Source organism: Etheostoma cragini, chromosome 6 (assembly GCF_013103735.1).
Source record: "Etheostoma cragini isolate CJK2018 chromosome 6, CSU_Ecrag_1.0, whole genome shotgun sequence".
Classification (NCBI taxonomy): domain Eukaryota; kingdom Metazoa; phylum Chordata; class Actinopteri; order Perciformes; family Percidae; genus Etheostoma; species Etheostoma cragini.
The window spans coordinates 8296405-8322340 of record NC_048412.1 but is presented as its reverse complement, the minus strand read 5'-3'; the positions used below and the strand labels follow the sequence as shown (position 1 = coordinate 8322340).

General features: G+C 42.4%; 1 protein-coding gene across 1 annotated transcript in view; it reads right to left on the bottom strand.

Annotated features, from left to right (window-relative positions):
• Window positions 1-25936, bottom strand: part of LOC117946323 (zinc finger protein 516-like) — a 43832-nt gene that overhangs the window by 9537 nt on the left and 8359 nt on the right. Inside the window, 2 exon segments of the mRNA XM_034874391.1 lie at window positions 850-2334; window positions 5580-7932. Coding sequence (XP_034730282.1) covers window positions 850-2334; window positions 5580-7329 — 3235 coding nt within the window. The 5' untranslated portion in view covers window positions 7330-7932.

Sequence of the window (25936 nt, the reverse complement as noted above, 5' to 3'; positions counted from 1 at the left end):
AAAAAATACACACACACACACACACACACACACACACACACACACACACACACTCGCCGATCTAAAAATCCAAGCACATATGGACACACATGCACAGACACACATGCTGCCCCAGATCCGGCCTCACTCACAAACATGCAAGCACATGTGTGTGTGCCCATTTAATGGATCTCCTCTTCATTATTTAAAACCTTGTCAGAATCGAGCAGTACATGTGTCTGTCAATCACTTTCTGCCAGATGGCAAGTTAGTGTGGGAGAGAGAGGCAGCATGTGTTAGGGAGGGTAAATATCTATATCTAATTGAATATGGTTCATACGTTAAGTGTGTATGTAGGTGACTGCGGGTGTTTTTTCTTGGTTTAGCCTGTCCCCTTTAGGCAATTTTATTCACAACAGCTCAAAACAAAATGCCTATTTGTAATGATGGTATTAGAAGTTGTTGCTGCTCAGGAAATTGACTCACCACGCCACTGTTAAAACCCACAGGCTGACATGAAGTGGGACCAATAGCATTGATTTATGAAACAAAATAAAAATGACGTAATATGGACAGGGGCGTCGGACTGGGGGGGAAAAGGGGACTGAGTACCCGGGGCCCTCTTGTGAGGAGGGCCCAAAAAGATGCTAGAATGAAAAGCCATGGATGCGGGTAGAGGCCCAAAGAAAATGCCTTTCCAGAAGGCCCAGGATTTTGTGGTACACGCCTGAAGATGGACACACAAGGTTATTGCCCGACTGCGACAAAATACTTAAACTAACAAAAAAAAATGATTTAGCATTGTGTCGCTACACATTTTAACACAACATATGTCAATAAGTCAACAAAATGATCAAATTGAAATCCTACCAGTTGGATCCAGCATTGCATTGGCCGCACCCCAGCGGTGGTAGAGGGAAGCCAGTTCGTGAGGGTTGTAGTTTTTAAGGAAGCCGAGGATGTCAGTTGGCGTCTCTGGTGTCTCTGCGATTGGCTCCTGCTTCACATCTCCACGAGCCTCTGAAGGCAAAGAAGACGAAGAGGAGGAGGAGGAGGAGGAGTTCAGCAGAGTGCCTCCATGTGGCTGGGAAGATCCGTAGTTGTGTCCCACTGTGGAGCGGTGGGTGATGGTGCTGGGCCTCGAAGCGTTAGCTCGCCTCTGGCCGTGGGAGGTGGGAAGCGGCTGATGAGGGGAACCCCTTGCTCGGCTGTACTCTGATAGGCCGTGTTTGCTGGACAGCATGAAGCCAAGGCCCTCTTGAGGCATCAAGTAGCGGTCAGCCATCCGGGATGCAGTAGCAGAGCTGGGGCTCGGGGCTGAGGAATGTGAGAGGGCACTGGTGCTCTTCTCCAAGGGGCTGGAGGAAGACGACGAGCCTCCCCGAGGGTAAATATCCACTTTGGGTTTGAAGCTAGACTGATGATTCTGGTCCTCCATGTGTCTGACGCTGCTGTTGCTGCTGTTGCTGTTGCTGCTGTTGTTGTTGCTGTTGCCGCTGTTGCTGCTGTTGCTGCTGTTGCTGTTGCTGCTGCTGCTGCTGTTGTTGTTGCTGTTGCTGTTGCTGTTGCCGCTGTTGCTGCTGCTGTTGCTGTTGCTTTTTCCTGGCCGGACAGGGACTTTCCGAGGATGGGTGCCTGGGGTGGATGAGGAGCCCCTGGGGAATGAGGAGGAGGGGGTTGAGGAGGACGATGATGATGATGATGATGATGATGGCATGGCTGCCTGACTGGCTGGCCTGCTTTTCTTTAGAACCTCGCTGGAGTAGGTTGGGGGCCGGGTACGTTGGGTACGCATCAGTGGAGGCAGCGGTGGGCATTCCTTTCCCTCCAGGACTGGCGGGGGACCAGTGCGTCTCCTGGAGGATAATGAGTTGTCCCTGGAGCCCTTGGAGCTGTGCTTGAGAGCCCATTTAGGAGCAAGATTGGAGCTGCTGCTGTTGATACGGTGAGCCACAGTCTGGTGCACCCAGAGCACCTCGGGGTAGCGGGTGGAGTGGGAGCAGAAGGAGCACTTGTGGCTAGGGAGGCTTCTCCTGTCCTGGATTAGGGAGGCTAGGCCCCTGCAGCCCTCAGCCCTCACACATAGATCCACAGGGGTCATGCTGGGATCAGGCGAGGAGGATCGAGCGGAAAGGTACGCAGGTGGGGATGCAGAGTTGTTCAACCCCTGAAGAAGAGCTTTCTTCAGCTTGGGATAACCACTTGGGGTGCCTCTTTCCGAGCTGGAGCTTGGGCTGGGAATGGGACTGGGTCTATCTCCGGGGACAGCCGGGTGTTGGACGCGGACGTGAGTCAAATAGGCTTGCAACTCTGTGGTGACGAAGTCACAAAGGGTGCAGATGTAAGGCTTCTCATCTGTAGGGAAAAGGAATGAGAACATAAAGGTCAATGAGTGCAAAGGAGATGATACTCTTCTCTACCACCAGCTGTAAGTCAGAGCTTATTACTAAAGCTCACTGTGCAAGATTCATATGGGTCCATCCAGATGTAGTTTTGCTGAACAGCCACCAGGCTGCAGTATTGGCCTATATTCCCATATCTCCTCTTATCTTTTTACATGCGAATGTATCCTGAAATGAAACTATTACTTCAACTACTACAAGGACAATAAGCATATCAACACACAAACAAACAATCATTATATCATATCATAATTAGATATTGTTTAAGGAAATTTTAAGGGCCCTTTAATAGATAGTACCACTGTAAAGATGTGTAACGTTCAGATGTGTCAGGGTCATCTTGAAGGTAATGGTTGGGATGTTTTATGGCTCATAGGCTTTGAAACAATTACACCATAATATTAAATGACAAGAGAAACAGTGAGAGTTCAGTAACTACATATCTATGTGTAGATATTATGAAGCTATTGATTGTGAGGTTCTGATTCCTGAAGTGCAGCTCTATGAATTCCCCACAAGATGGCGTTTGTGACCCATCTTTCTTTACAAGTGAATTACACTGGCAAACTTTCCATCTCTGTGTTCAATTTCAAGAATTGAGGAAGAGAATAAAGCTATAAATTTAAAATAAGGAATGATGGTAGCAGAAGTAGTTGTATTCATAGTAGTTGTTAAGTGTAAAGTAAGTGGGGTTTGAACAGAAAACCACAAAAGTAGCTGAACACTGGGTCATAGAGCGTTATCTGATCTTAAAAGAACATACATGCACACATGCCCGCAGATCAGACTGTGTAAGTAGCATTTAATGATACTCCCCACTACCACTCCTCTTTTTCACAATAACACCACAGTAACCTGCCATCTGCTTTTCATTTTGCTTCCTGTTGGCAACACTGACCAACACACACAGCTCAGACTCTGCCAAGGTGAAGCCCCGGGGCTAGGCAGTTTCACTAGGGAAGGTGGTTAGACTGATGTGTCCTGGTTACTAGGCTGATATTGGTCTTGTATAAATTAGTTATTGTTATAAAAAACACCCAAAATATTCGTAGTGTTCTTCCAAGTCCTATCAGCCCAATCCTGACACTCACAATAATTACCACCACTGAAGATGTTGATGAATCTGTAACTAATTGTAATAAATTTGTCTAAAAGCCTATCATGTATATATTTTTATGTGCATGTACACTGCCACTTCCCATTTGCATTCCCCAAAAGTAGCTATGTAGCTGTAAGGGACATCAGAGGATCAGCGGCTAAAGCGTCCTCTGAGTGTCTCTTTCCCCATTGCCTGTATCCCTCTCCATCAGGAGGTGACTCTATAAATAACCGATCCCTCAGACATCGGACAGCCTCGCTGGCTCAATAGTAAGAAGAGTGGATGAGTGGCAGTGGCGTCACAGGAGGTTATAGATCAGTAAAGAGTCCGAGGGGACAGGGAGGTAAAGCATAGAGTGGAATAAGGCTGGATGTATAAACACAAGCCTCTACATCTATACAGATGGAAGATGTTTGGTAATTATTGAATTATTTAAAAAAAAAATGTATGTACATTTTTCACAAATATCTTACACAGTTTATCAACTGTCAGCAAATAAATGTATCACATTTTACCATGTCTCCGGACTGTTTTTGTCCGATACATGCTCCATATCATACTGTCATAATTAACTCCTGCATACTTTGCACTCGTCATTGCACTATTGTCTCAACCTGTCTATATTGTTTCTGTTTATAGTGTGTACATATTAGTGTGTATTTATTGTTTGGTTGTTTTGTATATGTGTAAGTGCATTGTGAGCAATGATAATTCAAACAAAAATTCCTCGTATGTGTCCTCATACCTGGCAAATGAAGCTGATTCTGAAAAAGATCCTGTATCCCAAATGCAATTCCTGGAACCAGACACCAGGATGCCAATGAGTTGGGAGGGAGTCAATACAATACAGTATGTTTATTAACATACAAGGAAGTTGATCAGACCTTTTAACAGCTAGAGTACAAGGCCTTTATTATGGTTCATAACTAGTAATTGTTGTTATACAATAATCAACCTCGGCATAGAGTAAAAGGAAACGTGCAGAGAGATTTTTATGGTGAAGACATAGAAAGGAGAGCAAAAGACATATTCACACACAGATACGGGGGGTGAGGGGAGTTTCCTGACACAGGAAGACCTGAAATAGCACACAGCTCGATCAGGCAGAAATGTTGCTGCTATTTTTGAATGTCTGTACTAACAGGGAGTAATGGAAGTAATCACTACAATTCTTCCCAATCCACTCCCCTAACCCGTACTCAGTGAGTTTGAAAGTTTAAAGACAAAAGCCAAAGAAGAGCTCTGATGCACTGCTTAAACAGGAATCCTCCCTTCACCATATTTCAGCCGTGATTATGGGTGTTTTGCTTTTGCATGGGAAGTTTTCTTTTTTTTGTTGCTCTGCTTTGTTTATTGGTGGTGGAGGTGAAAAAATGATAGGCATTCCAAAAATGCCCTCTTCTCTACTGCCATGCCACTGAAAGGCACACACTTTGACTCAACGGTTAGCTTTATTGCTCTGTGATACCAAATATTTGCACTGTTGTAAACAGAATTTTCAGTTGGCAGTTAAAGTTTATTGACCATGTTTGATAGTATTTGTGTGTAGCACTCTATAAAAGAGCTGAAATCAGGTGTAATTCTGATATTTTGCCACATAGTGGCTCCACTTCCTTCTCCACGGAGACTGAAAAGCTGAGGAGCTGCACCTACACAAAGCACATTTCATCAACAGATGTTTACTACAGAGTGACAGAGTCAGAGGCCTCGAGTGGGAGGCTTGTAAAGGGCTACAGTCATTTCTGCCACTAAGAATCCTGCAGAGCAGGCTTCTATTAGTGAACTGGTGTGTATACCATTCATTTACCTGTATAGCAGTTACATTTTCATTTCGTTTTATGACAGGAAGTTGAGTCAGTATCTTAAAAAGACAAACAGAATACCGACTTGACAATGGTGCTCATTAGCAATGAACGAAACAGCAACAAAGGAATCTTCCACGCTATGACCTCCAATTAATGCGTTTATGCTGAATATGTGACTGATTCCCTACCAAAAATCCTTCAGTGCCCTTAAATTGTTACTTTGATTATAGATGGTCATTTTAAACAAAGTACGAGAAAAAAACGGATTAAAAAAGACTGAAGTTTTTGACCAACCTGCAATCTCTCCAGATTTCGCGGTACCCTTCTCTGAGGCCTGGTCTCCATTGGTGGAGGCTGGTGGAGAGTCTCCATAACCCGGGGTGCTGGGTCGGCTGGGGGAGCCTGACTCTGGATCACTGGTGGACCCCCATTGGTCGTCTCTTGCAGTTCTTTCATTGTGTCCCACAGATGCCCTACCTCCGTGCTTACTGTGGACCCGCTGGTGGACGATCATCTGGTGACGGCTGCGAAACACCTTCCCGCACTCAAAGCACTCGTTAGACTTTGAGGAAGATGGGCGCCGTCGATCCTGGCGAGACGAAGGCCGGTACTCCGAGTCGCTGAGGCTCTCTGGTGTCCGGTCCCCTGAAGAAGCATGGCTTCCCAATCCGGAGCTGCTGCGTCGGCCTGAGCTGCGTTTCTCTTGACCTTGCAGGACGTAACGGCTGCTTTCCTTCTCAAAAACTACAGCAGTTCCGGCAAGGGACTCCTCCCCCACACTACCTCCCCCATAGGAGGCCTTGGAACTCGCCTCCACTGGCTCAACAACCCTTCCTTTAGTAGCTAATTGCCAGGCCTGGTAGCTGCAAACTGGATCCAGCTCTGGGATTCTTTGACCTAGCATCTTCTTCTCACTCTCCTTTTCATCCAGGATCTTTTTCTCAACAGGCTGGAGATTAAAGTAGTCCAGGTAACGTCTCTTAGCAGCTGGTGAGTCCTCATCATCACTGAGTCTGCATTGGTTCTGGGATTTCCTGCCATGACTTGGACTGTGGATTTTGTCATGGGCCCTCAGGCTCTCTTTGTCATGGAACAGGTTCCCACATTTGGAACACATTTGATAGATGGATGTTGCAGAGCCAGTGATAATTTCAGGATCCTGGGCTACGTCGTTGATAGTGGCCGGTTGTTCAGTGGATTCTGCTTTTGACTTTGACCTGGCTCTGCTGTTGTGTGTTTTCATGTGCGATTTGAGAAACCAAGCTTCCCGGAACCGTCGTCCACAGATACGACAACAGTGGTCAAGGATCCCTGCATGTTTCTTCATGTGGGACTTTAGAAACCAGGCCTGGGTGAAAATCTGGCCACAGGTCTCACAGGGGAAGGTCCCATCACTCTGGGGTTGGACCACATCAGGTTCGGGCACAGGCTCTTCCTTAACAGTGGTCTCCTCCTCTGTATCTGCTGTTATGTGGACCTTTTCAATATGACTGAGGAGCTGGTCTTCTCGATGGGCCTCGTAGCCACACAGACGGCAACAGTAAGGCCTCTGGTCGGTAACAGGCTTCTCTCTTTTCATGCTCCTCCCAGGCACTTTCCTCCGACTCTCCTCACCACTGTCTCCATTGATCATCCGGTTACAGGCGGAGCTGCTCTTAGTTGGACTCGTACCTCCGTCGAGACCCTCTGAAACACTCATCTCCTCCTCCTCGGCCCCACCCTCTTCATCCTCATTGGAGTGGTGGCTAGAGAGTGTGCCCAGTTTGTGGCTGCGGATGTGAACTTTGAGGTTGCCCTTCTGAGAGGCCCTGTGGTCACAGTAGGGACATTTGTAAGGGCGCACACCAGTGTGGCGTCTCATATGCTGGGACAAAGAGCTGAGGAACGGGAAACTGCGTCCACAAACGTTGCAGTTGTAAGCCCCGGGGAGTTTGCTGTCCTCGCCCTCAACCTCGTTGCCAATGTTGATCGGGTCTTCGGCCAGCTTCTCCTTCTGACTTTGGGTCCGGGTCTCCATCACCTCCACGCTGCCTTTAGAATTCATTGTACTAACTATACTACCCTGTCTACCTGGCCTTTCACAAGCTCAATCCAACCTGAAACTACTGCTATCTGCAGTTGCACATCGAGAGATGTCTAGTGTGCCTTTGTTGGTCAGTTAAAATGCAATCTGCCTTCAATCATCCAGAGATGAAGCTGCTTACACAGCAGCTCATTTAGCACTCTCCAGTTACTGGATACAACACCATGTATCCATCTTCATCTAGCACTGTCAATGAATGACTGGCTCACACTATATAGGGGCCATTGGCACCAGAGAAACCAACACATGTAGATTTAACATTTATTCAGACAAGTAACATGGAGTTTTTTTTCAGGCTAAAAAAGTCGCAAATTTAGATTTAACAATGTCTTTGTCTCTTCCAAATGAAGGGAAGATTTTCACTCAATTCCTGGTCATCATTTTGTAAAAGTGGACAGAAATGTTGAGAGGGCTGTTCATCGGGTTTGTTATTCCGCCACACTGCTGTTCTTCTTGTTATTGGCTTCTCTTGAATCTCTTCAGTTTCAAGCTCATTAGCAGATTCAAGATCATGTGACAGTGAGGTCTCTATAGCACGGCCTGCATATACTTCATATCATTCACCTGAAAAAGAGACACAAAAGAAAGAGACAAAGTGGGAAGAAGGGTGGGAAAAGAGACAAAGAACATGTAAGTAAAGCAAAAATAATTCCAAAGGCACTTTCAGTTTACAGACATATTAGGTTACTGTTTGCATACACAGCTAAGCTATCTACAGTATGTTTCATACTCATAAGTATATCTGCATATATCTGTGTAGTAATGTAGCTATGAATTAAAAGCAACTGGGGTTGGTGATCATCATGAGGCAAACCACCAACAGGAATAAAGTACAAAATACAATCCATGACATTTTTATAAACACGTACATGTGTACTTTTTCAGATTTTAAACTCCAACATCCTGTACAAGCCACGTAAAATTAAAAGTGAAATTGTTTTTTAGAATCTCCCTATCCAAAATGAATGAGTTTGATAATCGAGATCAAGTATGGCACCAATTATTACATATTCATCCTTTTTTTTTTTTTTTTTTCAATTTTCTTTTCCCTTTTATTAAATTACCAGGAAGTACATAAAATGTGCGTACAAAAACAAGCGGAAAGACCTACCCCAACTTATATGAGTTAGAATTTGCCTGATAAAGATTTTCAAATGTATAAATTGAGTGTAAATGGGGTATTATCATGCATAAAGTATACACTATGCATCTGTGGCTGAGTGTGTGTCGTGGGTGTGTGTGAGTCGTGCAGGGCTCGGGGGCTCTGACTCCACACTGGCTGAGTCGACACTTTACACAATCAGGGTGCGGGGGGAGGACGGTGGGCTGTGTTCACATCAGCAAGATCAGCAGTGCCACCATATTCCCTCCCCATACTGGCCTCACGCACACCCACCTCAACTGACACGATCACATGACAGGGATCTTAGGTACACAACAGGAAGTGGCTCTTCTGACAGTTTGTTTTGCTCTATTTCTCAAAGTGGAGTTGAATGGGGTCGGGGAGAGAGTCAAACAGAAAGAGAAAGAGTGATAAGAGAAGAACATAGACAGTGATGATGAGTTTCATACTTGAACATTTTCTTCAATGGGTTGAATCATTTGCATATTTTCATCAACAGTATATGTGCTAGTTTGCTCGACTGTTCAGTTCGACATTCAGAACCTTCCAATCCTGCTGTAATTTAAATACAGGCATTCAATTGCATGATGTTAAACATCTACCCAACATGTGTTCACCACTTTTCATTATTATGACCTTTTCTTATTATTTCTTGCTGCAAAGGCTCAATCTTCTCGCAGGAATCACTGAAGGTTATTCACATCTTTATTCTTTTCTCCCTCTCGCCTCATCGATAACATCATTACAAAAGAGCTCTTTCTCTTGCAGCTCTGTTGATTAAACTGAAACATTTTTTACTGGAGTATTAATTTTAGCAGGCGCTGGTGCCTGAATGTGTGGACTATATGAAATGTGACTGACAGCATTATTACAGGCTATTATATAAGGTGCCAGGGCCCATAAGCTGAGTTACTGCCAGGCTCTAATTATAAGTGGATAATTGATCATAATCATAAGAGGATAAGGTGGTGGAGGAGGGAAGTTAGCACAAGAACAATCATATGTCTTAAACTCTCGCATTGAAAATGATTACCCTGCGCCAGAGCCACCTATCTATCTAGAATGATTTATACTATTGAATTCAGAACGCCCTCAATGGTTCACCATGCTTCCCTTTGCAGTGCTTAACTAGTAGTACAGTACTGTTCCAGTCACGGGTGCAGCTGTGGCTGACAATGCTTGTCAGAAAAATGTATATTTCGTTCCCAGGATCTTTTCCTTCTGTCTGTTCCAAAGGTTAGAACTGAGCTGGGGAAATAGGCGTTTAAGTTGGCTGCTCCCTCTACATGGAACAAGTTACAGAAATCCATGAAACGTGGTCTCATTGGTCGCTTTTAGGAGCATGTTGATTGACTTGGAGGCATCCACATCTAGCTGTAGATGTTTTGCCTGATGTGTTTAGGATTGCGGTGAGGACTTTGAGGTATTGGCTGTTTCAGTTGTGATGTTTTTAGTGTTTTTGTGTATTTTGTGTTTGTAGGTGTGTGTGGTTGAACTGCTGCCTGTCTTGGCCAGGACATTTTTTCATCAAAAAAAGATTCTTGATCTCAATGAGTCTCTTTCCGATTAAATAAAGGTAAATAAGTTAAACAATTTTCAGATCCAGACATTTTTCTGTCTAAATATAACATAGGCCTACAAGGTTTTATCAGTGTTAATCTAAACAAGGATAGAGGCTAACTATTTCTGCTTGCATTTATAAACTCTTAACCTTTTACATAGAACTTCGCGGCTCTATGCGTGGCAGTGACGTTCTGTTGGTCGGTTGGTCCAACACTTTGGTCCAGACTGAACCCCTTGATGGACTGCAATGCAATCTTCTACTGTCCATACATTCATGTTCCCCAGGGGATGAAACCTGAGGACTCTGGTAAACTCCTGACTTCTGTGAAATATTTCCCCGTCTAGGCTACTTAATGGATTGGCATAAAAATCATAGGTCCCACAGGAGGAATATAAGGATGCATCCCTGACTTATTCTCTAACGTCACAACAAGGTTTACAGTCATGGTTTTGAGTGAAACTAGTGGGCGTATTGCCCTGAAATTTGGGACAGACATTACATGATCTCCTAACTTTCAAAGTATCAAACTTTGATTTAATTCAAAACACCTGCAAAACTAAAGACATCAAGCTATCAACCTCAGCTGCACTTTATGTTTGGTGCTAATTAGCAAATGATAGCATGCTAACATGCTAAACTACGATGGTGAAGATGGTAAACAATATGCCTGCTAAGCATTTTCCTGTTACAACTTCTATTGCGAGCATGTTAGCATGCTGACTTTAACATCTAGTTCAAATCATTACTGTGTCTAGGTACAGCCTCAGAGCTCCTTGCGTGTTTTTACACATATTAGAATTTGTATTGCATTGCCTACGGGGTAATTAAAAGGCTCTGCCTACCAAGAGCCCGGGTCTGTCTGAGGTTTCTTCCTAAAAGGGAGTTTTTCCTCACCACTGTCGCACTAGTTGCTTGCTCTTGGGAAATTATTAGAATTGTTTTGGCTTTGTAAACTATAGAGTGTGGTCTAGACCTACTCTATCTGTAAAATGTCTTGAAATAACGTTTGATATGATTTGATACTATAAATAAAATTGAATTAATATTGTTCATTGTAATCTATGTCCCTTGTGCCATCCCATGGAACAGCACAGCAGTGTACAGTTTTCAGTTGAACTCAATTCAATTTATTTATAGTATCAATTCATAACAAGAGTTATCTCGAGACACTTTACACATTGAGTAGATACAATAACACCATATTGAATAGTTGTATAGTACAGCATTGTAGTCACACAGGTGCAGTGTTTGATAGGACAGATTTATTTGCATATGTGTGCTACATGAGATAGGCCCACTTATTATCACACTGTTTATGAAGTACAAAAACCTCAAATGTGTAGGTTTGGTGGAAAGATTAACATATTTATCAGCTTGACATATAAATTAAATGAGGAATAACAAAGCGTGGGGGAGTTACATCCAGCACATGGCATGAAACACAATTGGGTGACAATGGACATAAATCAGCAAAATAAGGAACACAAAGCTGTCCAACCCCGTCTATCCATCCACTGTAGTTTCCCCTTCCATCTGTTCCATCTGCTCTCTGTCTCCACGTCCTAATGTTACTCATCAATACTTAGTAGTTGCTTCCAGTACTGGCGCTAAAAACAAAGGATTAAAATCTTATTTCCTGTTAAATGGCCATGCTGATTGGGGGTCAGGAGGGCCAGGCGGGCCAGGCGGGTTGAGACTATTCAACAGTAAGCCTGTCATCCACCAGACAGTTGTATGTGCAAATTGAAATGTAATGAGATTAGCCCCCAGAAGGGAACCAATGCAGGCTCCTCGCCATACAGGCAAAGTGTGTGGGGAGGGGGCCTTAAAATTGGCTTAAAGAGGGAGAAACTGTCCAGGAGAGACGCACAAGATTAGCAATTATCAAAGTCATCAAAAAAAGAGAAAAGCTCTGCTGAAGGACAACATAGTGCAGTAAATGGATAAAGTGTCTTCCTGAATCTAGCAAGAAAAGTCCACTTTGTAAACCTTGACTGCCATTGACATCCTCCACACAGACTGGAGATAGTGTGTGTTCAAATGCTGTATTCTGATGGAAGCTCATGTTTTTCTAGTAGACCTTTCCAACCCTAGTGGGGAATGTCATTGGTCTGATATCAGACATGCCATTAATGGACACTTTGGCTGAATCTCATTTCTCAATCTTAACCCTTCCACTTAGTTCCTATTTTGATCGAGGGGTAGATACCCCTTAGTTTAAGCAAAGCCGTGAGCTTACTTGAAAGTAAACGATACCCAGAATACACTGCGGCAACAATGGCAACCAGATTGACCCCTAAATGTAAGTATTTCTGGCTTAAATAATTGATTTAAGAATTACAATAGTCTTGTGCTCTATATAGCCCTCTACATATATATTTGCAATCATTTTTTAAGATCATTCTTGGGGCTTTTCCACCTTCAAGTTTTGTTTAATTAACAGTAAGGTGAGAGAGAGAGAGAGAGAGAGAGAGAGAGAGGGGGAAGACATGCAGGAAATCAGCACGGCTCGGAGTCAAACCCTGGACCTCTGTGTCAAGGCATAAACCTCTCAGTGCATGTGCGGCTGCTTTACCACTGAGCCAACCTGGACACGCAAGCACTTGCTTGCTACACAAATGCTATGCAAATGCTAGTGCTAATGGTAACGTTACATTGCTGATTTGCACAACAGTACCGCATTTCTCTTCTTTGAATGGACTCCGTGCATGTCTACAGTTTTACCTAAACTCCATTCGCAGTGAATTTCCTTTGATTTCAGTGCATAACACTACATGCTTTGGAGACATCCATACGTGCTTTACATCTACCGCCCTGTATCACACAGGGACGCCGTGAGAAACCCAACAGCGGATCTGCTTTTGGGCTCAAAAGAGCAGAAGTTTCTTAAATCAAAATACGCCGCAAAACAACTATGGGAGTGAGTCATGTGTTCATGTTGCAGCCATTCTTTATTGTATTGATACTCTATTATTGTAACCCGTTTTAATTCATTCCTGTTCATGCACCTGTTCTTTGTTGTTGGCTATGATATCAGAATAGCTGTAGTTTTGTGTCTTTTTTGAGTTTTATACATTTGAGTGCCTTTTTATGTGTGTGACATGTAAGTTATTATTCTAATAGTTGATAATGGTTCTGTAATATAAAATATTTTTATCTAATGTTTTTGCCTGTTATGTTTAATTTAACTAAGACATTTTTTGATAACAAAGAAAGTGTTTCTGAACACAATGTCATTCAAAACAGTGATAACTGAAAGAGATATACAACACACCATGCAGTGTGCATAAACATATTTAGACCTAAGTAGTAGCCTACACAGATGAGAACATCTGCATCTGCACCACCACCACCACCAAAGTGAACATAAAATAAATATAAAATATGTACATACACATGACACTGTTGTCAAAACCCACGCGAACGACTTACACACACTTGCCGACGGCATCTTGGCAGTTTGTTTAACCAAGTGGTGTCCCGTTTCATAGGAGTATGTTTTCACCCCTAACCCTCGAGGGCCGAGAGCGGTGACAGAGAAATGGGATTCACCCTTAAGCTGCCCCACCATGAGTCACTGGGAGTGAGTGGTGGCCTATACTCAGCTGATAATGACTGCTGTGTCAAACAAAAACAAATGCCCCCCCCCCTCCTTTCTTGCATGCTCAACCTCTGCTGTTCTGCTCTCTGAACGCTGAACCGTAGTGGCCGAGGTCAGGCACGAAGAAGTAATCCACTCTTATTTTCCCATCCGTACGCAACCTTTTCAGAGCAGCCTGGCTATTTCTGTTCCTGACACTAGTGAGGATCACATCTGGAGAGGGTCTTGAAACAAACAGTGTTAAACTGTGCGTGCAGAGCGGCAGAGAACCGACTTCAGCCACAGCTGTAAGGGTTTCTGTTTTCTACTTCTTTTCACACATTGGTATTGTCACAAAGCCAGGATTGTAACTTAAAAAAAACAGTTTAATATCGCTATAACCATGACACCGTGAAAAGAAAAAACACAATTATCAGTCCAGCTCTACAGAAAGCCTTGATGTTTACAAGAGGTCCTTCTGACTCTCTACGTCAAACAACCCGATACCTGTCAACAAGTCTAGGTGGAAAGTAATCCAGTTCTAGACTAAGTGGTCTGTCATAATTGCCGTACGCTCAATTGCTTCCCTGTTGAGGCCACAAATCCAGCTAGCAGAGTACATTTGGTTCACTAATATGAAAGAAAGTATTCCTATTTGGTTCCAAAGCAGAACTACTGCAGTCTACTATTTAATTAGCATTTTCACAAAGAGTCAAACAAAGCTTCAGCAGAAGTTGCAGAGCCTTAATGTTTTGCTCCTCTGTGATAGAAAACACTGTCATCCAGCCAGGAAGCACTTTTATCATTGCAATCATCTCAGAGGCAGCCATGACACAAATCTCACCAATCTCCTGCAACCAAGGGTGCAGGAGATTGGCTTTCATAACACACCAACTCACTCACACTGTCACCTTATCACTGATAATGACTGTAGGTCGTCCTCGTGCGGGACATCCTTCAGCCGTGATGGGCTCTGCTTCCCTCCCACACAGCAGCACAGAGACGAGCATTAAAGGTTACGAAAAAATACACAGCGGGGGGAAATAAAGAGTGGGCCTCTTGTTTAAATACATACACACGCACATGGACACAAGCACGCACACAACACAGACACACACACACACCCACCCACACACACACACACACACACACACACACACACACACACACACATGAAGGGAAACTGAGGAATCAAGAAGCAAGACAGAGGGGGCTTTTAATGTTGTCAACACACATCTTTTGAATGTCTATATGTGCTGTACACTGTGGGCTTTTAACACTTTCATACAGGCAGCATTGAGAGCTTAAAGGCCCATAAAGAGAGCTGCTCACACACACACACACACACACACACACACACACACACACACAAACACACACACAAACTGCTTCATGGAGCATAACATACAGAGAGCACTTTACAGAAAACCTTGCTATCCTTTGTTCAGTTTCTCATAAAGTGGAGACATTCAGTGCTCAGAGTAGGACAGATGATGAGATGGTATGGAGTCTCACACACACACACACACACACACACACACACACAACACAGTGCAGAGCCAGTGTATTCTCAGACCAATCAATAATCCATTATGAACAAACTGCTCTTCACCTCACACCCTCGTCTAAACCGGTAGACAAAGAGGTCTGCTGCAAGTTCCACAATGAGGAGAGAAGGGGCAAAGCAGAGCTGGATGCACACACACACCACAAACACATCCACACACACACACTGGAGCTTTAGGACATGTTTAGGGTGGCAAACATGTCAGCTGTGGAGCACAAAAAAACCTTTTTTCAAACTTTGTGGTTGACAAACAGCGTTCTGTTTCAACTGCTGTTAACTAATGTGATTCAGTTCCATCCCATTGATAAGAGTCTGCAGTTGAAAGCTGAGAAAAGAAATCCTCTTATTCTGGTAACTATATACTATAAACACTACAGAAACAACACTTTCAAGAATGCTGTACACGTAATTATGTAATTAAAACTAAATCGTTTTTTACCTTATTTTAGAATGTATTTTCAAAAGACTTTTCTGTTGGAATTATTCCTTCATTGTTATTAAAACATTGTTAAAATGTACGGGCTTATTCCAGGATTTACTTACATTGCTCAAATACTAACCACATAACCACATCTGGCCATGTATGCACGTGTGTGTGTGTGTGTGTTTGTGTGTGTGTGTGTGCGTGCAAGCTAGATAGGACAGTCCTTTAGAGACTACATGCAGATGGATGTGGTGCAGCTTGTGTTTCGTCAGTTTTGCAGTGGATGAGCCATGATTTAGGTCTATTTGGACTTTAGTGTCTCGACTGGCAGCTCATAAAGCCTGACTCAGGTTTGGCTCTATTTCCACTTTATTTTGACTGAATTTCAACTCCAGCTGGGACTCTAGTTTTGGCACATGACTAATTCTGGTGTAGTTTGTCTCATTGGTGCTTTTTGTCATTTTTCTTTGACTATGGGTGGACAAAAACACCAAGTATACAAAGAAAAAAGAAAAATCCCAAGAATTTATCACATCATGAGGTTTGATAGTTTGGCTGTAATTTGATTGATGTGACTCCTGACACAAAATTGTCTCCAATGTACCGCTAATCTAGGAGGAGGTTTAGGTTTGCTCAACAACCAATGTGGATGCAGTTTGGTTGGAGTTTTGGTCTAGATTCCCTCTAGACAGGGGTCTGTCCCTGGTCTGTCAGAGCAGGTCATGCTCATAAGCAGAAAGAACAGTGGGGGGTTTAGTAGCATTGTTGGGGTCTCCAATTCTCATCCTATCCCTAGTTCCATCCATGCGCTCTCCACCCCCCCCCATCCCTTAAACCCAGCCAGAACAATAGAGGGGGCCTACGCTGTCTGTCCCTTCTCAATCCCCAACTCTGATAAATAGGCTGAGAAGGGATCTTGCCTTCCCACTCTATTTGCGTGAGAAGGGCCTTTGGATAGAAAAGAGTCCACTGGGTCTCTGTTTATGTGTGTGTAGGAAGTGGCAGGTGTTTGGGTCAATACTGTCATGTTACATTTTGGTGACCGGTCCATGCTATTGGGATTACTGGACGGGTCTGGAGGAGAAAGGGACGGTACCCAGCCGTATAGAGTACACCTCATTAAACACCAACAAAACACTTTTTAGGAAACTATGGACATTTGACGGAAACAGCTACCTGTTTAGACTGATTCTTTTTCAAATTGATTGGTATGCACCTCTACGCTGCTCTCTGACTCTTGCACTGTGTGACTTTCTACTATTGCGTACTTTCTTGAAACATTATTTTGGATCTTTAAAGTAAAAAGGAACTAGGGTAAAAATCTGTTGGTAATACATTCAGAAAAATTGCATTCATTATCCTTTATTGCAATGTTTATTACTTGATACCTGCTGCTAATATTTAGCTCTGTTTAAAGCCAACAAGAGAAGAGCTGCCTGCTCTCATGAGCCCGGACATCTTTAGATTCCTCTGGGACTCCTTGGTGGACGTGTGTTTGTGTGTGTGTGTGTGTGTGTGTGTGTGTGTGTGTCTCCCCCCCCCCTTCTCAAACTCTGCCTGTTTTTCTCACACTGCTCGTTAACCCCTGGGTGCTCCTGTCCATAGAGTCCCTCCTCCCTTCTGCACCACAGCAGCATTCCTCACACGCACATATACATACACACATTGAGATCTCCGATCTGATCTGCGATCTGCAGACTAAACTATCATTACATGATCTAATCTATCTTACCTTACTACCTCCTATTCCTCAGCGCTCCTCCATCTGTTTGCGGCCCAAAACAACCTCTGCAACTGAACCTAAACCCGTCTCTCTGAAGTGTAATTAGACGGGTGACCTGAAAGCTGGCCACCCGTCTTTTACACTGTCACACTTTCTGATGTAATCATTTTATTTTGTTGCTTTCTACAGCAAGATGCCCCAGTGGTTAGTGAGTTTACACACACACACACACACACACACACACACACACACACACACACAAACACACGGTGGGATGGATCCAGTTTCACAATATGTGTTCTTCAGCAAGACAGACATTTCAAAATGATTACTGTTATGTATAAATGTGCCTCTTTGGTCTGAATGCAGATAGAGAGCTTGAGATTAACATTAATAAGCTACAGCTAATAGAATCTAACGCAGACAGTTGTTATTTCACACGGCAAAACTGACGCAAGAAGCCTGAGTCCTACACCCTGAACTTACGTAGACATTACAAGTTCAACAGGGAGCTGTATGTGAGAACGCACAAGTCCAGTTGGACCGCACATTAAACAGACCTGAACAAAAGTGTGTGTAATGTCAAACTTAGCCCATGTGTGCCTATACTGTGACTATGACATTCCTATTAGGATAGAATGTATAGTGTCTTTCATTGTCTGGAGAATTTAAAGTGAGCGAGTGGGCGTGTTGATGACGTTTCTATTTTGTGACTGGCGGGAAACCGAAAGAATACAGGAATACAATAAAACATCCAAAAATACAATTACATTTTCACTGCAGACGCAACATTGGGGAACTTGGTGTTGTAATGGGCCGATGCTGAAATGAAGGAGGAGAACTTGAATTCAAGGAATTCAAGTTCAAGGAACGGAAAGACTTCACCTAAACCAGACAAAGTATTTCAAGTAGGCAAGTCTGCGTCTGACAAAGACAATCACCTGTTGTGTGCCACATGTGCAAAAGGGCAATTCGGGACAATGTCCGGACCTGATTCGACTGACATTGTCTGGAGTTCGTATGAGAAAAGGGCTCTACCCTCACTGCACCTGCTACTGCTGCAAGGAAAAAATAGATTTGAACCTTATAACCTTATATCAGAACAAAGAACACTGATACCAAGATTACCTGTAGTAGATTTTAAGATGCACAATTCAGCTTCAGAGCTGTTCCACTAGCATTATCTCAAATTCAACTTGACGTGACTTGCTGTTCGACACAGAATTCAAAATGTGTTAGCCTGGAGCTGTCAGGTCAGTGTTCTACCGGAGAACCAAAAAAAAGGGTTTTGGTGTCATCTCATTCCTGAATAGCTAAATTGGACCATCAATGCATGTTTTTAGGAACAAAGTCCATGCTATAATTATGCTATCTTTTTTCCTGTGCGTGAACACACTATGTCTGTTTGAATTCTCTCTGACTATTCATTTAAGTGGTTTGTTGTTTTTGCTGCTTGCTGTGCGCCTTGTTTTAAACCCTGTCTTTACCTTGAGGCAAAATCTGAATAACACATCCTGTAAGAGTTGTCAAGAGGAGATATGAGAACATCACAGGGCAACAGATCTGCCTTTGACTCTTCCTTACCGCCTGCGCACACACACGCACACACACAGGCACACACACACACGCACGCACACACACACACACACACACACACAAACCGGCAGGCAGGCAGGATGGGAAGGAGGGCTTCCACAGAAATATCCTGATGGCTCTACTACAGAGAGAGTGTGGGCTCCAACAGGCGGTTGTTGTTGTTGCGAGGTAGTTCACACTGCTTTAAAGTACAAACACACAAGCCAACAAAACACATACACATTATAAAGAAGCACAGCTCCAAACAAAGTAACCTGTGGGTAAAAACCAATTGAATCCCCTGGAAAAAAGTGTTATTGTGCAGAATACACTGGACCCATACGCTATAAAATATCTTTGGGTACCATATTGACATATAGACATGTACATACACATATATACCTATATTCCCTATGAATCCTAATAGGACTATCATAGAAACAGTACAAGCTAAATATTATGATACCTAATGAAATAAAACTACCATAGAACACAACCTCAAACCTATGTGAACTAATATACACTACATCAGACAATCAGACAAAAGTCAACATTTAAAACAAGAACTTCAATGACTTGCCCGGAAGAAAAGAGAGAAACAACAGGACAAGCTGGAATTCCCGGTGAGCTGAACACAATTAGTTAATTAGTGAGCTTCAAACGAGTGGATAGAGTTTCCTTTGAACAGAGCCAGTCTAGCGGTTTCCCACCTTTATGCTAAGCTAAGCTAGCAAGCTGCTGGTGATAGCTTTGTGTTTACTATCCAGATATGAGAGTGGTATCTTTCATAATTTCCCCAAATGAACTCTTTCTTTGAAATAAACACAAAAAAACTTTTTCCCTTCCATTATATATTGTGTCCTAGAGAGATGTACTCAAGTAGATTTTTCAGATATTTTGTACTTTATTTTACGCGACTTTTTACTTTTACTCCTTACATTCTAACACGAATATTGGTACTTTCTACTCCTTACATTTTACAAAACTGGCTCGTTATTTTAGTTTTGTACTAAAGGTTGTCTATCAGGTGTGATTGTAAGAACATGTAGGAGAATAGCGCGGACACGCGCCTCACACCGCGAGTGGGCAAACACGGCAAACAGAGAAAAAAGTAAGAGAAAAGAAAAAGACACTAGCTGTCAGGAGGATATCGGCTGAGATCGTGTGCGTCTTTGAGAACTTTAAGTCATATAACTGATTTTGTCAGCCTGTTGTTGTATTGGTCTATAGTTTTTAATTTAAAAGTTAGCTTGTTTGTGTTCTTCAACTGTTAGCTAGGTTACACCTGTTAGCTAGGTTACACCTGTTACCTAGGTTACACCTGTTAGCTTGGTTACACCTGTTACCTAGGTTCCACCTGGCTGTTGATTGGATATAATGGCGATTGTTGAACGTCCTTGCTTATTAAGATGTGATTAATAGTGGTTTTATTGGTATTGCTTACTAGCGTATATGATTCCTATGCATTATGTATGGTAGCCTTTACATTGTTATTTATTCCATTTATTACCACACACACAACCATAGCAGAGCTGCCTCCCCCCGTGTTTATTCTGATGTTTAATTGTAATAAAACATCAACAGAGAGTTGTCTCCGTTCGAGTTTTAACAGACAAACCTGGGGCCGGTTGGAAACCAGAATCATCTTTAAATTAAGTCCTAATCTAGTCCTCACTAAATATTAAATAATTTCATTGGAGTTAGTTATTATTTTTGCGTCATCAATACCAAATTGAATCGGATTGGATGGGATTATACACAGACTTTTCACAAAATCACTCTTGAGTTAATATCTGGCTACTTGGTCAGAATCTTATTAACCTGGAGTCCTAGTCTCTGTCACAATAAATAGGCTCCATGTTTTAGAACTATTGGCAGACAGCCATTTAACATGTAGGTAATGGCATATAAAGAATAAAGAGCCTTTATTTCATATTCACTGTAGTTTCTCAGCATGCTCTCTAGTAACAGCTACTTTTGCTTGTAATACTTTAAGTAAATTTACAAGCTTTGTTATTTTTACTTTAGTAAAGAAGTTAAATCAGTACTTCTACTTTTACCAGAGTATTTCTTAACACAATTATCTGTACTTCTACTTGAGTACGGGAAGTGAGTACTTTTGCCATCTCTGGTGTCCTACTTTCAGTATGCGTGTGATTATTAAAGGAATATGAAAGTAATTAATATACCACAAAAGTTCAATAAGTTAACACAAACACATCATTGACCATCATAAGACCCTTCAGGGATATTCTAGTAGTGTTTTTTTGTTTGTGTGTGAGCTGAAACATTGGCCAAAGATTACATAGCCAAAAATAATTATAAAAAACAAACAATAAGCACCACACAGGAACTTGGGGCTGCTAGATGAGAATAACAAACGTTCTTAGTCTTTTATAGGGGACACAGAGTTTTTCTAGAGAGCGCACTGAAGCTCCGTGACACATTTCTGTCATACAAAGGCTGACAGGCATTACCGAATGAGAGCGAGTATGTTGGCTACGTGGTCTTGATAGATGGCTGTATAAAAAGAGCCGGAGATCCCATCTGGGTCACGTCTTATCAGGCTGACTGATTCCCATCGATGAAATCATGCCGGGCTTGTTAACCCACCCAGTGGGGAAAAAAACTCTAAACTAATACTGAGGAAAACAAGGCGGTGTCTGAAGAGAGAGAGGGAGATAGATGTATGTCAAGGAGAGTAGAAAAGGCAGAGCAAATAATGAGAGGGAGGGAAGATAAGTGGTAAATAGTGATGTAAAGTCACGGCAGGAGATAGATTGGGATAATGGGAGCTGACTGAGAGGGCGATGTGAGAGATCTAGGCAGACAGAGAGCAAAACAAGAGAGAGAAATGCAGGCTGTGGGCTGCACACTGCAGAAAATGTTCATCATACAGGAGTAGTTTTTTTTTTTCCCGGGACTATTGATCACCACTGTCTGATGAAAAGATGGGGACGGATAACAAATGTGTGTTGTGTGGTTATTAGACTCCGTCTGGTGTTTTCTCACGCTTTCTTTGCGGAAGCATGATTGAATCACTCAATACCAAAATACGTGGCTTATTATGACAGATATTATTTGCAGTGCAACCACAGCACAGGAAATTGGCCAGGATCCACTTTCTCAACATTCATCCAATAGTCCTATTACAATCTGCTAGTATAGTTACACACTAACCCCCCCCCCCACCACCACCACCACCACCAATCAACCCACACTGTACAGTGTGCAACAATAGGTGCAATGTGTGTGCGCGTGCGCGTGCATGTGCGTCAGGTTTGTGTGTAGGTGTGTGAGGGAAACGGTGAGTTTTTGACTTTTGACAGATGTTTCACTTTAAAAAACCATTCAAAATCTAAGAAATCTCCCACTAAAGAGTTGGCAGTTCCAACCGTCGTGCCTAATCACCAGTAAAAAAACAAAGAATCGCCATAATGTCTTTAATGGCTGAGGTTTGACTGGAAATGCCAGTTTCATAAAGGCAGCTACTAGAAATGACATCTGCTGGGGTGTGAAATGCCTCTTTGAAGAAATTGCCAAACAACCAACACACCTACATAAATGGCATACTTGCAAATTGTCATCCTGTAATATATGTAATGTAAATACAGCAAAAATAAGGTGTTGGATTAAAAGCTCAATTATGCAACAACCATCCCATAGTTTACTTTCCCTTGTGGTGCAGATGGGCTTAAGAAAACCAGATGACAGCATCTTGTTGGTACACAAGCAGCATTCCTCGCCCTGCACCACTTACTTTCTCAATTTAGTTAGTGGATTTATCAGATTGACATCTGGCAGCATGCAGCACACCTAATAATAATAATAATATATACTTTATTAATCCCGCAAGGGGAAGTTACAATTAATACAAAAAATACATACACTGGCATGAATGACAGTCTGTCTGGTAATGAGCTACACAATGTGATGGGGGATATTGATGGTAACAAATTGCTGTCAAGTGACAACTTTTTCTTTTAATTTAAACAAAGGCAAGTTTCCTCCATAGGCTTTTGGAGACACTACAGTAACATATCATATTGGGTAAATTACCCTTATGACATGTAGGCTACAGTATAGTACCAAGCCTGTGTAGTTGCTCTGTATTAGACACCAATAATCAATTACTAATGGGGAGTCTGGGACTGACCCGCATATTGAGGACAAACTGTAGAGTACAACGCAGGCTGGCTGTGAGCCCTGCCTCACTCTCCAGCTCTATATATTCTGACTAACAGGAGATATGTGTTTTCCATTATTTGAATGCAGTTTGTGTACATGATGCAACAATGTCTGTACTATTTCAAAAACCCACTCTTAGCACTGGAAATAGTTTATGTTTATACTAATAAATGCATTTTGAAAAGAATGAAAGTTGGAGACGTCTAATTTAATGTAGATTATAGATTATTTGTGTAAAAGCATTTAATTCCTTTTCAAAATTGTGCATGACGTCACAGAATAGCAACTCCACTCTGCACTCGCCCTAACGTTGAACTCTTAATTCAGAGGAGCAGCCAAGGGTTATACAGGAGAAAGCGAATGTTGCATCACGCAGTCATGTTTACGCAGTTTTTCCCCAGAGAGCTCAGACACTTCCAATGGGAGTTACCTGTATCAGCCAGGCAGCAAAAACAGCCATTAAGCCAGCCAATCTGGCAACGCTAGAGAAGCATCAGGTCGGTTACACAAGAAATAAGGGACAGACAGAGGATTACGAACACTGTCATTTTCTCCACATCGCACCAGTGGACCGGCTTTACACAACACACTGTGCCCAGCCGCGACTCAAAAGACTGCAGGATAGGATACTAAAAATGGGGACAACTCAATCCTAGACACACACACTCACAAAGACAGAAAGAGTCTTCAGGTTAACTTGCATGTGTTTGTATGAATATGTATCTGTGTGTATTGAGATTACATCGGAATCAAAAAAAGGTTTTATTGCCACAATAAGTAAACTTATGTGGAATTTGCCATGGTGAAAGGTCTATCCATAAACACACAAACATATTAAACAGGAATATGGAATACACACTAAATACAGAAAAACAAATATAGGCATCCAGAATAACTGTTGCATAAGAAAAGAAAAGAACCTACGGTTCAAGATGGCCAGACAGTGGTATGAAAGGATCAGAGGGAGCGCCACTGTAAATATGGTATCAAGCAGCAATTATGAGCTGAACTTGTGTCATACAGTATACACAAGAGATAGACTGTCATACTGAGATGACAATGGCCCTTTATTGACATTCAGACACACTGTTAGGTACTGTATCTGATATTGTTGGTATGATGCAACTTAACTGATTACATATGTATTGTAGGATGAATGAATGCCACACTATTAGTAGTAGAACTTGTTTTAGTATGATAGCATAGTATGTAAAAACAGCATTAGTCCGTCACAATAAGATAAGATAAGATAATTAGATAATTTGTTTATTAATCCCCAATGGGGAAATTACTGCACTACTTGGGGTGGCAGTAGCTCAGTCCATAGGGAGTTGGGTTGGGAACCGGAGGGTCACTGGTTCAAATCCCAAAAAGTTGGGAGCGTGGATTGGTGGCTGGAAAGATGCCAGTTCACCTCCTGGGCACTGCCAGGTGCTCTGGAGCAAGGCACCGTACCCCCCGACCGCTCAGGGCGCTGGTTCAGCTGGCAGCCCACTCACTCTGACATCTGTCATGTGTGTGTATTTCAGGCCTGTGTGTGAGTACTAATAAAAAGTGTGTACACAGAGTGTACTGCAGTAATACAACAACAACAACAATTTTAGTGGTTTTATGTGACTGATTTTAACCCAAACCCTGATGTTTTACTAACCCTAAGGATTTTTGTTCCCTAAACTAGTAATACTTAACAACGTTTTAAACTGCTTTAAAACTGCTACGTTGCGTTAAAATGAACGGTCACATGGTTAAACCGCCACCTTGCAGCAGTAAATAGAACAGTTGATCTATAACGTCGTTAAGGTGGGAGGATGTGTTGTGTATGAAATGATGTCACTGAGGTATGAGGATGTGTTGTGTATGAAATTATGTTGTTGAAGTATGAGGATGTGTTGGGTATAAAATGCTGTTTCAGTGGCTTTTCCACGCTGACTATTAGAATTGCTCTAACAGGTTTACAGATTAAAAAATTGGCACAAAATTCTCTGTTGCTTCAGTTAAAGAGCTGGCAGTACCAGCTACTAAACACTAATACATACAAGTGTAGCGCACAAACATCTACCTCAGATCTACTGTATCTGGGACAATGATGCCTGTGGAGCCTGCTGTCCAGGTATTTAGACCTAAACATACCAACTGCTTGTGGGACTCCAGACTCAAACCTAGTTTTGAAAATCAATATGCATGTACAAGTAGTCACATCGGAATACGTGCAGCAGCCAGCTACAACCGGCAACGTTAGAGTGGTGCACCCATAGCATCTGTAGTCTGGGGGTAATGTACAGTTTAAGATGATCTCAATTAGATGCAAATGATAACGGGCTTAAAATATGCAGATATGTTGTATTTTAAATTCCCATTGTCAGCTCCTTCTCTAGATGAGGAGTCACAGCCATGTTGAGGCTGTACCCCCACCCGACCCTCTGTTTGAGACTATGCATTAGGTGAAGACTCCATGAATGAGTCTGATTTTACTATGCGACTCACAGGGGTTTGGTTTTTAGGAAAGATGGGCTCCTGTGACAAAATGTAAGACTATTAATTGGGGGATTTTGTGAAGTTGGTCAGGTATAATCTGATGGGATTAGCAGATATGCTCTTTAAATAGAGATCTACAGTATCTGCCCATTGCATGAACTATATTTTTTGCATTCTGCATTCATCTCATTCAGTCTCCTTTTTCTTATGCTAAACAGCAATTTTGTATATATTTGTTTCTGTATTTATTGGTTATTTCTGATTTATTTATTACATACAGTTGTGTTCGAAATAATAGCAGTGCCTTTAGAAAAATGAGTAAATGTCAAAATTCTTCAAAGAAATTGTA